This window comes from Bos indicus x Bos taurus, chromosome 8, assembly GCF_003369695.1.
Source record: "Bos indicus x Bos taurus breed Angus x Brahman F1 hybrid chromosome 8, Bos_hybrid_MaternalHap_v2.0, whole genome shotgun sequence".
In the NCBI taxonomy this organism is placed as follows: domain Eukaryota; kingdom Metazoa; phylum Chordata; class Mammalia; order Artiodactyla; family Bovidae; genus Bos; species Bos indicus x Bos taurus.
Window position 1 is genome coordinate 53,004,393 of NC_040083.1, and position 13,084 is coordinate 53,017,476.

Sequence of the window (13,084 nt, forward strand, 5' to 3'; positions counted from 1 at the left end):
ACTCTGGTGATCATTTGGAATTTGAGATTCTTCTCAATCTGGAGAGATTTGGGTTTATGAAAATAGTAACTTGAAGCCTCACATTATTATGACATTTATAAACTTCAGAATCCTAGAAAGTATTTGCTACATTGATTCCAGTCTTCTCTGTGTTGGTTTCAAAGCCAAATTTCCAAGCTGACATGTACAAGCATTGCTTCTCAGAATTTAAGAGAAATATCATATTGATGGATGACTTATTTTCAATTTCCCATATTTAGGGCAGCAGTTTGATAGAGCATATATGAAAATTATCTATATAAAGTTATGTAAACACATTTTATTTATATTTTTAGGATTTGGAAAAGACTTTGGATGTGTTTAATATAACTGTAGCAAGACAACAGGCGGAAGTTGAGGTAATTCCAGATTGTCTTTCAATTAGTATAAAATAAATCTATAATTTATATAGAATTTATTGGTATTGTGCTGTATTATACTATTTCCTAAAAGGGGTTCTAATTTGCTTATTTGTATTATAAGAATAGTGGCAGAAAGTGAAGAGGAACTAAAGAACTTCTTGATGAGGGTGAAAGAGAGTGAAATAGCTGGCTTGAAACTCAACATTCAAAACACTAAAACCATAGCATCCAATCCCATCACTTCATGGCAAATAGACAGGGAAAAAGTGGAAACAGTGGCAGATTTTATTTTCTTTGGCTCCAAAATCACCAGTGATGGTGACTGCAGCTAAAAAATTAAAAGATACTTGCACTTTGGAAGAAAAGCTATGACAAACCTAGACAGCGTATTAAAAACCAGAGACATCAAGCTCTGCTGACAAAGGTTCATATAGTCAGAGCTATGGTTTTCCCAGTAGTCATGTATGGATGTGAGAGTTGGACCGTAAAGAAGACTGAGCACCGGATAATTGATGCTTTCGCAGTGTGGTGCTGGAGAAGACTCTTGAGAGTCTCTTGGAGAGCAAGGAGCTCAAACCAGTCAATCCTAAAGGAAATCAACCCTGAATATTCATTGGAAGGACTGATGCTAAAACTCCAATACTTGGGCCACCTGATGCAGAGAGCCAACTCATTGGAAAACACCCTGTTTGATGCTGGGAAAGACTAAGAGCTGGAGGAGAAAGGGGGAGACAAAGGAGGAGATGTTTGGATGGCATCACTGATTCAGTGAACAAGAATTTGAGCAAACTCCAGGATATAGTGAAGGACAGATGGGGAAGGCTGGCACGCTGCAGTCCATGGGGTCACAGAGTTGGACATGACTTAGTGTCTGAACAAAAACACCATATTACAAGAAAATTTGATGTATTCTTTTGCGACATCTATTTAAACCATCTATTTGCCACATCTATTCAAGACAGTTTCAGTGGGGGAAAAAATTCTTTCTCAGTGATTGGGCTTAAAGGTGAAAAGCCAATTCCCCACCCCCCACCCCCCGCCCATTATTATTGCTTGTAAGACCATGTGCTAATAAGTACCAGATAATTCTAAATTCTGATATTTGGCCAGTGTTACAGCTACTGTATTTTATTGTCAGTATGATTGTTGTTTATACTTATCCACTAAAGCAGATAAGTTTGGAAATATCCTGTTTCTTTGAATTGCTAAATAAAGGATAATTTGTCATTTATTTGAAAATTTATTTATTTTAGGTAAAGAAAGCTGGATACAGGATTTTCAGAGAAGGAGCAGAAGAGTCCGAGGGCAATAAAGGATGGTTTAGCTGGATGTGGAATTGGTCAGAATCTCATAGTAAACAACAACTAGATATTAAACCTGGAAGTACGTTCATTTCATTTACAGTAGTGCAGTTAATCATCAAGCTGTGGTAGTGTAGCTAACCATCAGGGCTTCCCTGGTGGCTCAGAGGTTAAAGCATTTGCCTGGAATGCGGGAGACCCAGGTTTGATCCCTGGGTCGGGAAGATCCCCTGAAGAAGGAAATGGCAAACCATTCTAGTACTCTTGACTGGAGAATCCCATGGAGGGAGGAGCCAAGTGTTCTCTTTCATTAAGTAGACATTGAAAGTATATATACATATGATAAGTAATTCTTACTATAAGTAAAATTACTAATAAAATTTTAAATATATGTCAAAAATCAAAAAATTTTTAATATTTACTAATACTTTCAGAAGAGTATTATGTCTAGAAGATTTAGTAAGTGTGTATAGCACAGTTATAAATAAAAATTTCAAAAGAGTATAAACCACTGTAAATTTTCATTGAAATTATTTCTTGGAAAGATTTTTACTTCCCAACCAAATGCTTAACATCATAACTTTGGAGGCTTAGGGGCTTAGGTTTATATCCTGGATATATCATTTATTAGCAATATGACCCTGGCAAATTTAAGCTTTCTAAAACTCAATTTTACCAACTTTAAAATGGGTAGGCATGATATTAATACTTCATATTTTATATGCTACTTATGTTGACTAGCATGCCGTTAAGTACCTAATACAGGTAGCTATTTTGTGTGCTTAATACAAAACATTTAGAAATTTATATTGCTAAATTAATGTATTTAGTCATTTATATTTTTGAAAAATAAACCTAAAATTGCCAATGCCATCTTAGCATTTGTGAATATAATTTCTTAAAGGTATTATAAAAAAGAGTAAAATTTACATTTATTAAAAGCAGCTAAATTTGGATTTGGTTTTATCTTGTTACCAGTTAATAACATAAAACATTCTTTATGATTTGTAGGTCTTGAAGAAATATTGACACCTAAAGAAAAAAGTTTGCTGTATGAAGCAATTGGCTATAGTGAAACAGCAGTTGATCCAACCTTGCCAAAAACAGTAAAAATGTTTTGTTGCCTTATACCTGAGTATTTATTGATAGATTCACCTAATTTTAATCCTTTCAGAAATACATGTTACTGACTTGTTCTGTGATCTTTGAGTCTGTAAATATTGCATTTATTTGAGTTTCCACAGTAGGAATAAATTTTTAGTGTTACATGGGTTTTAAAACAATTTTATGTTATGTTTAATTTTAGTTTATGTCTAGTTTTAGTATTATGTGGTGATCCTTAAATATGTAAAGGTTGTTTTTGATGTATTTTTCTGATTTTTGGAAAGAATAAATTGTATAAGTAGGAGTATTATAGATATATAATTTTTTTTCATTTTCTTCCTCTTTATATTCTAGTTTGAAGCAATGAAGTTCTTTGTTCACTTGAAAAGTATGTCTATTATTCTAAGAGAACAACAACAGAAACCTGAACTGCTAGATATTGTAGTGGAAGAATTTAGTACTTTGATTGTGCAAAGACCAGGAGCACAAGCAGTTAAGTAAGTATTAATTTATTTTCTCTTATCTATAAGAAAAAAATTCATTGTAAGGTTGAATGTAGATTAGAGTCATATGGTATTTTGTAAAGAATACTTTGGTTTAATTTATTCTTTTGTATTTTTAGGAACTTGGTGTTTTCATTAATATATATATTTTGTAATTATTAAAATAGCATATGTTCAATAGAAAACTTTATGCAGAGGAAACATGAAGGACATTAAAGAATAATACAAAAATGTCAGTAATCACACTATTCAAGAAGAAATAGCATTAAAAATTTTGTTTTTATCTGGGAATGTCTTTATTTTACCTCCTGTTTTAAAATTGCTTTATTGAGTTATAATTCATGTACCATACAATTCATCCATTAAATTGTATAATTTACTTTTTATCACACTGTAATGTATACAAAATTCACATTGGTTTATTCAACATTGTACAATAATTATCATTACCTAATTTCAGAACATTTTAACACCCCAAAAAGGAAATGCTAATACCCATTAGCAGTCATTCCCCATTGCTCCTTCTTTCCAGTGTAAAATTGGTAAAAGCTAATTTACTTTCTGTTTCTAAGAATTTGTTTGTTTAGGGTATTTCATATTAATTGAATCATATAATACATGGTCTTTCCTGTCAAGCTTCTTTTACTTAGCATGATATTTTCAAAGTTCATCCACGGTATAGCATGAATTAGTACTTCACTCTTTTATTGCCTAATATTTCATTATATGAATATACCACATTTTGTTTGCCTATTCATCAGATGATGGATATTTGGTTTGTATCCACTTTTGGCTGTTATGAATAATGCTGCTGTGAATATTAACGAGCAATATTTTATAAGGACAGTTTTCAAATTTTCTTGGGTATTACGCAGAAGTGGAATTGTTGCCTCAAATGGTAACTGTACTTAACATTTTGAGGAACTGCCAGACTGTTATCCAAAACAACTGCATCATTTTATATTCCTACCAGCATTGTGTGAGGTTTCCACTTCTCTACATCCTTTTCTACACTTCTTGTCCTTTTTGATTATTGATTTTAGCCATCCTAATGAATGTAAAGTGGTATCTCACTGTAGTTTTGACTTGCACTTCCCTGATGGCTAATGATGTTGAGGATCTTTTCATGTGTAATGGCTGTTTCTGTGTAGTTATTTTTAGAACTATTAAATTCCTTTGCCCATTTTTTCTCTTTTATTTTTTAAAAAACGTACACTGAAGTATAGTTGATTTACAATGTTGTGTTCATTTCTGCTGTACAGCAAAGTGACTCAGCTATACATATATATATATATATATATATATATACATATATATCAGATCAGATCAGTCGCTCAGTCGTGTCTGACTCTTTGCGACCCCATGAATCGCAGCATGCCAGGCCTCCCTGTCCATCACCAACTCCCGGAGTTCACTCAGACTCACGTCCATCGAGTCAGTGATGCATCCAGCCATCTCGTCCTCTGTCATCCCCTTCTCCTCCTGCCCCCAATCCCTCCCAGCATCAGAGTCTTTTCCAATGAGTCAACTCTTCGCATGAGGTAGCCACAGTACTGGAGTTTCAGCTTTAGCATCATTCCCTCCAAAGAAATCCAGGGCTGATCTTCAGAATGGACTGGTTGGATCTCCTTGCAGTCGAAGGGACTCTCAAGAGTCTTCTCCAACACCACAGTTCAAAAGCATCAATTCTTCGGCGCTCAGCCTTCTTTACAGTCCAACTCTCACATCCATATATGACCACAGGAAAAACCATAGCCTTGACTAGATGGGCCTTTGTTGGCAAAGTAATGTCTCTGCTTTTCAATATGCTATCTAGGTTGGTCATAACTTTCCTTCCAAGGAGTAAGCGTCTTTTAATTTCAAGGCTGCAGTCACCATCTGCAATGATTTTGGAGCCCAGAAAAATAAAGTCTGACACTGTTTCCACTGTTTCCCCATCTATTTCCCATGAAGTGATGGGACCAGATGCCATGACCTTCATTTTCTGAATGTTGAGCTTAAAGCCAACTTTTTCACTCTCCACTTTCACTTTCATCAAGAGGCTTTTGAGTTCCTCTTCACTTTCTGCCATAAGGGTGGTGTCATCTGCATATCTGAGGTTATTGATATTTCTCCCGGCAATCTTGATTCCAGCTTGTGCTTCTTCCAGTCCAGTGTTTCTCATGATGTACTCTGCATAGAAGTTAAATAAGCAGGGTGACAATATACAGCCTTGATGTACTTCTTTTCCTATTTGGAACCAGTCTGTTGTTCCATGTCCAGTTCTAACTGTTGCTTCCTGACCTGCATACAGATTTCTCAAGAGGCAGATCAAGGGGTCTGGTATTCCCTCTCTTTCAGAATTTTCCACAGTTTATTGTGATCCACACAGTCAAAGGCTTTGGCATAGTCAATAAAGCAGAAATAGATGTTTTTCTGGAACTCTCTTGCTTTTTCCATGATCCAGCAGATGTTGGCAATTTGATCTCTGGTTCCTCTGCCTTTTCTAAAACCAGCTTGAACATCAGGAAGTTCATGGTTCACATATTGCTGAAGCTTGGCTTGGAGAATTTTGAGCATTACTTTACTAGCGTGTGAGATGAGTACAATTGTGTGGTAGTTTGAGCATTCTTTGGCATTGCCTTTCTTTGGGATTGGAATGAAAACTGACCTTTTCCAGTCCTGTGGCCACTGCTGAGTTTTCCAAATTTGCTGGCATATTGAGTGCAGCACTTTCACAGCATCATCTTTCAGGATTTGAAATAGCTCAACTGGAATGCCATCACTTCCACTAGCTTTGTTCATAGTGATGCTTTCTAAGGCCCACTTGACTTCACATTCCAGGATGTCTGGCTCTAGGTCAGTGATCACACCATCGTGATTATCTGGGTCGTGAAGATCTTTTTTTGTACAGTTCTTCTGTGTATCCTTGCCATCTCTTCTTAATATCTTCTGCTTCTGTTAGGTCCATACCATTTCTGTCCTTTATCGAGCTCATCTTTGCATGAAATGTTCCTTTGGTATCTCTGATTTTCTTGAAGAGATCCCTAGTCTTTCCCATTCTGTTGTTTTCCTCTATTTCTTTGCATTGATCGCTGAAGAAGGCTTTCTTATGTCTTCTTGCTATTCTTTGGAACTCTGCATTCAAATGTTTATATCTTTCCTTTTCTCCTTTGCTTTTTGCTTCTCTTCTTTTCACAGCTATTTGTAAGGCCTCCCCAGACAGCCATTTTGCTTTTTCTGCATTTCTTTTCTATGGGAATGGTCTTGATCCCTGTACATTCTTTTTCATATTCTTTTCTACTGTGGTTTGTCATAGTATACTATGTATAGTTTCCTGTGCCATACAGTAGGGCCCTCTTTTTTATCCATTCTCTATGTAATAGTTTGCATCTACTAATCCTAAAATCCCAATCCACCCCTCCCCCTCAACAACCACAAGTTTGAGTCTATTTCTATTTCGTAGACAAGTTCATCTGTGTCATATTTTAGATTCCACATATGTGATATCATATGGTACTTATCTTTTCCTGAATTACCTCATTTAGCATGATAAACTTTAGGTTCATCCATGTTGACATATGGCATATGACATTGTCTGTTTTTTATGTCTAAGTAGTATTCCATCATATTCCATTGTATATATGTACCACATCTTCTTTATCCAGTCATCTATTTGATAGGTTGTTTCCATGTCTTGGCTATTGTAAGTAGTGTTGTATTGAACACTGAGGTATGTGTATCTTTTCAAATTGCAGCTTTTTCTGGATGTATGCCCAGGAGTGGGATTGCAGGATCATATGGCAACTCCACTTTTAGTTTTTTGAGGAATCTCCATATTGTTTTCCATAGTTGCTATACCAATCTACATTCCCACCAACACTGTAGGAGAACTCTGTTTTCTCCACATACTTTTCAGCATTTGTTATTTGTAGATTTTCAGTGATGGCCACTCTGACCAGTGTGAGGTGGTACCTTACTGTAGTTTTGATTTGTGTTTCTCTAATAATTAGTGTTGTTACACATCGGTTCATGTGCTGTTGTTCATCTGTATGTCTGTTTTTGGAGAAATATCTATTTAGATCTTCTGCCCATTTTTTGATTATATTTTTATGCTCTTGCTATTATTGAGTTGTATTAGCTGTTGTATAGTTTGGAAATTAAGCCCTTGTCATTCACATCTTTGCAAATGTTTTCTCCCAGGCCTAGTTATCGTCTTGCTCTTTTATGGTTTCCTTTGCTGTACAAAAGCTTCTAAGTTTGATTAGGTCCCATTTGTGTATTTTACTTTTATTTGTATTGCCTTGGGAGATTGACCTAAGAAAAAGAGAATGTTTTGCCTATATCTCTTCTAGGACTTTTATGGTGTCATATCTTATGTTTAAGTCTTTAAGTCACTTTGAGTTTATTTTTGTGCATGGTGTAAGAGTATGTTCTAACTTCATTGATTTACCTGCCACTGTCCAACTTTCCCAATACCACTTGCCAAAGATGTTCCTTTTTTTCCTTGTGGTCAGAATAGTTACTTGAGATAATTTCTTTACTCTTAAATTTGTTGAGTCTTATTTTGTACCCTACTATGTGGTCAGTCCTAGAGAATATTCCACGTGCACTTGAAAAAAATGTGTCTTTGGATGTAAAGTCCTGAAAATATCAATTAAAAATCTAACTGTTCTATCATTTAGGATCTCTATTGCCTTATTGATTTCCTGTCTCAAAGATCTTTTCATTAATGTGAGTGGGGTGTTAAAATCTCCTACTATTACTGTATTCCCATCAATTTCTCCCTTTATGTCTGTTAGTATTTATGTGTTTGGGTGCTTCTGTATTAGGTGCATGTATGTTGAGTGTAAAATCATCTTGTATTGATGCCTTTATCATTTTAATATCCTTCTATGGCATTTGTTTTAAAGTTTATTTTGTCTAATAGAAGTATTGTGACCCCTACTTTCTTGTCATTTTCATTTGCATGGAATATCTTTTCCATCCTCTCACTTTTGATCTGTGTGGGTCTTTTGCCCTAAGATGGGTCTCTTGTAGGTAGCATATTGTAGGCTGTTTGTTTTGTTCAGTCTGCCACTCTTTTGTTGGAGTATTTAGGTCCTTGATGTTTAAGGTAATTATTGATAGACATGTATTTATGGCATACTATGTGGATCACAATAAACTGTGGAAAATTCTGAAAGAGATGGGAATACCATACCACCTGACCTGCCTCTTGAGAAACCTGTACACGGGTCAGGAAGAAACAGTTAGAATTGGACATGGAACAACAGACTGGTTTCAAATAGGAAAGGGAGTACGTCAAGGCTGTATATTGTCACCCTGCTTATTTAACTTATATGCAGAGTACGTCATGAGAAATGCTGCGCTAGAGGAAACACAAGCTGGAATCAAGATTTCCAGGAGAAATATGAATAACCACACATATGCAGATGACACCACCCTTATGGCAGAAAGTGAAGAAGAACTAAAGACCCTCTTGATGAAAGTGAAAGAGGAGAGTGAAAAAGTTGGCTTAAAGCTCAACATTCAGAAAACCAAGATCATGGCATCCAGTCCCATCACTTCATGGCAGATAGATGGGAAACAGTGGAAACAGTGGCTGACTTTATTTTTCTGGGCTCCAAAATCACTGCAGATGGTGATTGCAGCCATGGAATTAAAAGACGCTTACTCCTTGGAAGGAAAGTTATGACCAACCTAGACAGCATATTCAAAAGCAGAGACATTCTTTTGTCAGCAAAGGTCCATCTACTCAAGGCTGTGGTTTTTCCAGTGGTCATGTATGAATGTGAGAGTTGGACTGTAAAGAAAGCTGAGCACCGAAGAATTGATGCTTTTGAACTGTGGTGTTGGACAAGACTCTTGAGAGTCCCTTCGACTGCAAGGAGATCCAACCAGTCCATCCTAAAGGAGACCCAACCAGTCCATCCTAAAGGAGACTAGTTCTGGGTGTTCATTGGAAGGACTGATGCTGTAGCTGAAACTCCAATACTTTGGCCACCTCGTGTGAAGAGTTGACTCATTGGAAAAGACCCTGATGCTGGGAAAGATTGAGGGCAGAAGGAGAAGGGGACAACAGAGGATGAGATGGTTGGATGGCATCACTGATTCTATGGACATGGGTTTGGGTGGACTCCAGGAGTTGGTGATGGACAGGGAGGCCTGGTGTGCTGCAGTTCATGGAGTTGCAAAGAGTTAGACACAACTGAGCAACTGAACTGAACTGAACTGAAACCTTGTTTCCTGTTGATGCTATATTTCTTCTTCTTCTTCTTTTGGCCACACCAGGTGACTTATGGGATCTTAGGTCCCTCACCACAGATCAAACCCCAGTCCTTGGCAATACTGGAGAGTGCACATTTCTAGCCATTGGACCACCAGGGAATCCTCCCATTTTTCTCTTTTGTGGTTTGATGATTTCCTTTTATGTTTATGTTTTCTTATCTTTGGTTTTAGTCAATCTGTTGTGTGCATTTGATTTGAGATTGTCTTGTTTTTTAAGTATGTTAACTGCTTCTTATATCTACTTGCTTTAGACTGATAGTCATATACGTTAAAACACATTCTAAAAAAAGAAAAAAAAAGAATCTACCTTTTCCTGCTCTTCTTCCCCACATTTTATGTTTTTGATGTCCTTTTATTTTTTTAAACATCTTTATGTTTATCCTTTTACTATTCCATTGGGGTTATCATTGTTTTCATGAAATTGTTTTGTTTTGTTTTTTTGTTACATAAAAAATGCACTAGCTTATTTAAGTGATTTACTTTACAGTTGTGATTTTCTCTTTCCCCTACATTCTTATTTAGAAAAGATTTTCCATGTTTCTTTTAAGGTGGGTTTAGTATTGTTGTATTCTCTTTAATTTTTGCTTATCTGAGAAATTCTTTTTCTCTCTTATTTTAACCTTGCTGGTCAGAGTATACTAGGTTGCATATTTTTCCCTTTTGGGATTTTGAATGTATCTTGCCATTCCCTTCTGGCCAACAACATTTGTGTAGAAAAATCAGCTGATAGTCTTACTGGGATTCCCTTGTAGTTAACTTTTTGTTTTTCTCTTGCTACTTTTAGAATCCTCTCTTTAACTTTTGCCATTTTTATTATAATGAACTATGGTATAGTTCTGTTTGGGTGTATCTTGTTTGGGACTCTCTGTGCTTCCTGTACTTGGATTTCTGTTTTCTTCTTTATGTTTGGGAAGTTTTCAGCCCAATAATTTCTTCAAATAGTTGTTCAATCCCCTTGTCTCTTTCTTCCCCTTCTGAAAACCCTATTATGTATAGATTATATATTATCCCATAGGTCTCTTATACTTTAATTTTTTTTCATTTGGCTTTCACCTGGTGTCCTGATTGGGTGACAACGTTATTCTGTCTGCCAGATTGCTTATTCTGCTGAATTATTCATTTTGCTGTTCATTGCCTTTAGCTCACTTTCCATCTCAGTAAATGAGTTTTCTTCTTTTTCTTGCCTCCCCCTGTATAGTTTTTTTTTTTAATAGCACTTTGCGTTTCTATTAATAGCCTTTCTTAATTACTTAAGTATTTTTATCTTCAGTTCAGTTCAGTCGTTCAGTCGTGTCCGCCGCTTTGCAACCCCATGAATCACAGCACGCCAGGCCTCCCTGTCCATCACCAACTCCCGGAGTTCACCCAAACTCATGTGCATCAAGTCGGTGATGCTGTCCAGCCATCTCATCCTCTGTTGCCCCTTTTCCTCCTGCCCACAGTGCCTTCCAGCATCAGGGTCTTTTACAGTGAGTCAACTCTTCACATGAGTTGGCCAAAGTTATTGGAGTTTCAGTCTCAGCATCAATCCCTCCAATGAACACCCGGGACTGGTCTCCTTTAGGATGGACTGGTTGGATCTCCTTGCAGTCCAAGGGACTCTCAAGAGTCTTCAACACCACAGTTCAAAAACATCAATTCTTTGGCGCTCAGCTTTCTTCACAGTCCAACTCACATCCATACATGACCACTGGAAAAACCATAGCCTTGACTAGACGGACCTTTGTTGGAAAAATAATATCTGTGTTTTTTAATATGCTGTCTAGGTTGGTCCTAACTTTCCTTCCAAGGAGTGTCTTTTAATTTCATGGCTGCAGTCACCATCTGGAGTGATTTTGGAGCCCCCAAAAATAAAGTCTGACACTGTTTCCATTGTTTCCCTATCTATTTCCCATGAAATGATGGGACCAGATGCCATGATCTTAGTTTTCTGAATGTTGAGCTTTAAGCCAGCTTTTTCACTCTCCTCTTTCACTTTCATCAAGAGGCTTTTGAGTTCCTCTTCACTTTCTGCCATAAGGGTGTTGTCATCTGCATATCTGAGGTTATTGATATTTTTCCCAGCAATCTTGATTCCAACTTGTGCTTCTTCCAGCCCAGCGTTTCTCATGATGTACACTGCACAGAAGTTAAATAAGCAGGGTGACAATATACAGCCTTGACGTACTCCCTTTGCTATTTAGAACCAGTCTGTTGTTCCATGTCCAGTTCTAACTGTTGCTTCCTGACCTGCATACAGGTTTCTCAAGAGGTAGGTCAGGTGGTCTGGTATATTTTATTTTATTTTAATTGGAGGCTAATTACTTTACAATATTGTATTGGTTTTGCCATACATCAACATGAATCCACCACGGGTGTACATGTGTTCCCCATCCTGAACCCCGCCTCCTACCTCCCTCCCTGTACCATCCTTCTGGTTCATCCCAGTGTACCAGCCCCAAGCATCCTGTATCCTGCATCGAACCTGGACTGGCAATTCGTTTCTTATATGATATTATACATGTTTCAATGCCATTCTCCCAAATCATCCCACCTTCTCCCTCTCCTACAGAGTCCAAAAGAGTGTTCTATACATCTGTGTCTCTTTTGTTCTCTCGCATACAGGGTTATCGTTACCGTCTTTCTAAATTCTATATATATGTGTTAGTATACTGCATTGGTGTTTTTCTTTCTGGCTTACTTCACTCTGTATAATAGGCTCCAGTTTCATCCACCTCATCGGAACTGATTCAAATGTATTCTTTTTAATGGCTGAGTAATACTCCATTGTGTATATGTACCACAGCTTTCTTATCCATTCATCTGCTGATGGACATCTAAATTGCTTTCATGTCCTGGCTATTATAAACAGTGCTGCGATGAACATTGGGGTACACATGTCTCTTTCAATTCTGGTTTCCTCAGTGTGTATGCCCAGCAGTGGGATTGCTGGGTCATATGGCAGTTCTATTTCCAGTTTTTTAAGGAATCTCCACACTGTTCTCCATAGTGGCTGTACTAGTTTGCATTCCCACCAACAGTGTAAGAGGGTTCCCTTTTCTCCACACCCTCTCCAGCATTTATTGCTTGTAGACTTTTAGATCGCAGCCATTCTGACTGGCGTGAAATGGTACCTCATTGTGGTTTTGATTTGCATTTCTCTGATAATGAGTGATGTTGAGCATCTTTTCATGTGTTTGTTAGCCATCTCTGTGTCTTCTTTGGAGAAATGTCCATTTAGTTCTTTGGCCCATGTTTTGATTGGGTTGTTTATTTTTTTGGAATTGAGCTGCAGGAGTTGCTTGTATATTTTTGAGATTAGTTGTTTGTCTGTTGCTTCATTTGCTATTATTTTCTCTCATTCTGAAGGCTGTCTTTTCACCTTGCTTATAGTTTCCTTTGTTGTGCAGAAGCTTTTAAGTTTAATTAGGTCCCATTTGTTTATTTTTGCTTTTATTTCCAGTATTCTGGGAGGTGGGTCATAGAGGATCCTGCTGTGATTTATGTCCGAGAGTGTTTTGCCTGT

General features: G+C 37.0%; 1 protein-coding gene across 3 annotated transcripts in view; it reads left to right on the top strand.

Moving 5' to 3' along the window:
- VPS13A (vacuolar protein sorting 13 homolog A) overlaps positions 1-13,084 on the top strand; it is a 276,459-nt gene that overhangs the window by 48,649 nt on the left and 214,726 nt on the right. For all 3 annotated transcript variants that reach the window (XM_027549517.1, XM_027549516.1, XM_027549515.1), the window contains exons 14-17: positions 336-398; positions 1,655-1,784; positions 2,714-2,808; positions 3,161-3,303. In XM_027549517.1, coding sequence (XP_027405318.1) covers positions 336-398; positions 1,655-1,784; positions 2,714-2,808; positions 3,161-3,303 — 431 coding nt within the window. The remainder of the gene's footprint in view (positions 1-335; positions 399-1,654; positions 1,785-2,713; positions 2,809-3,160; positions 3,304-13,084) is intronic.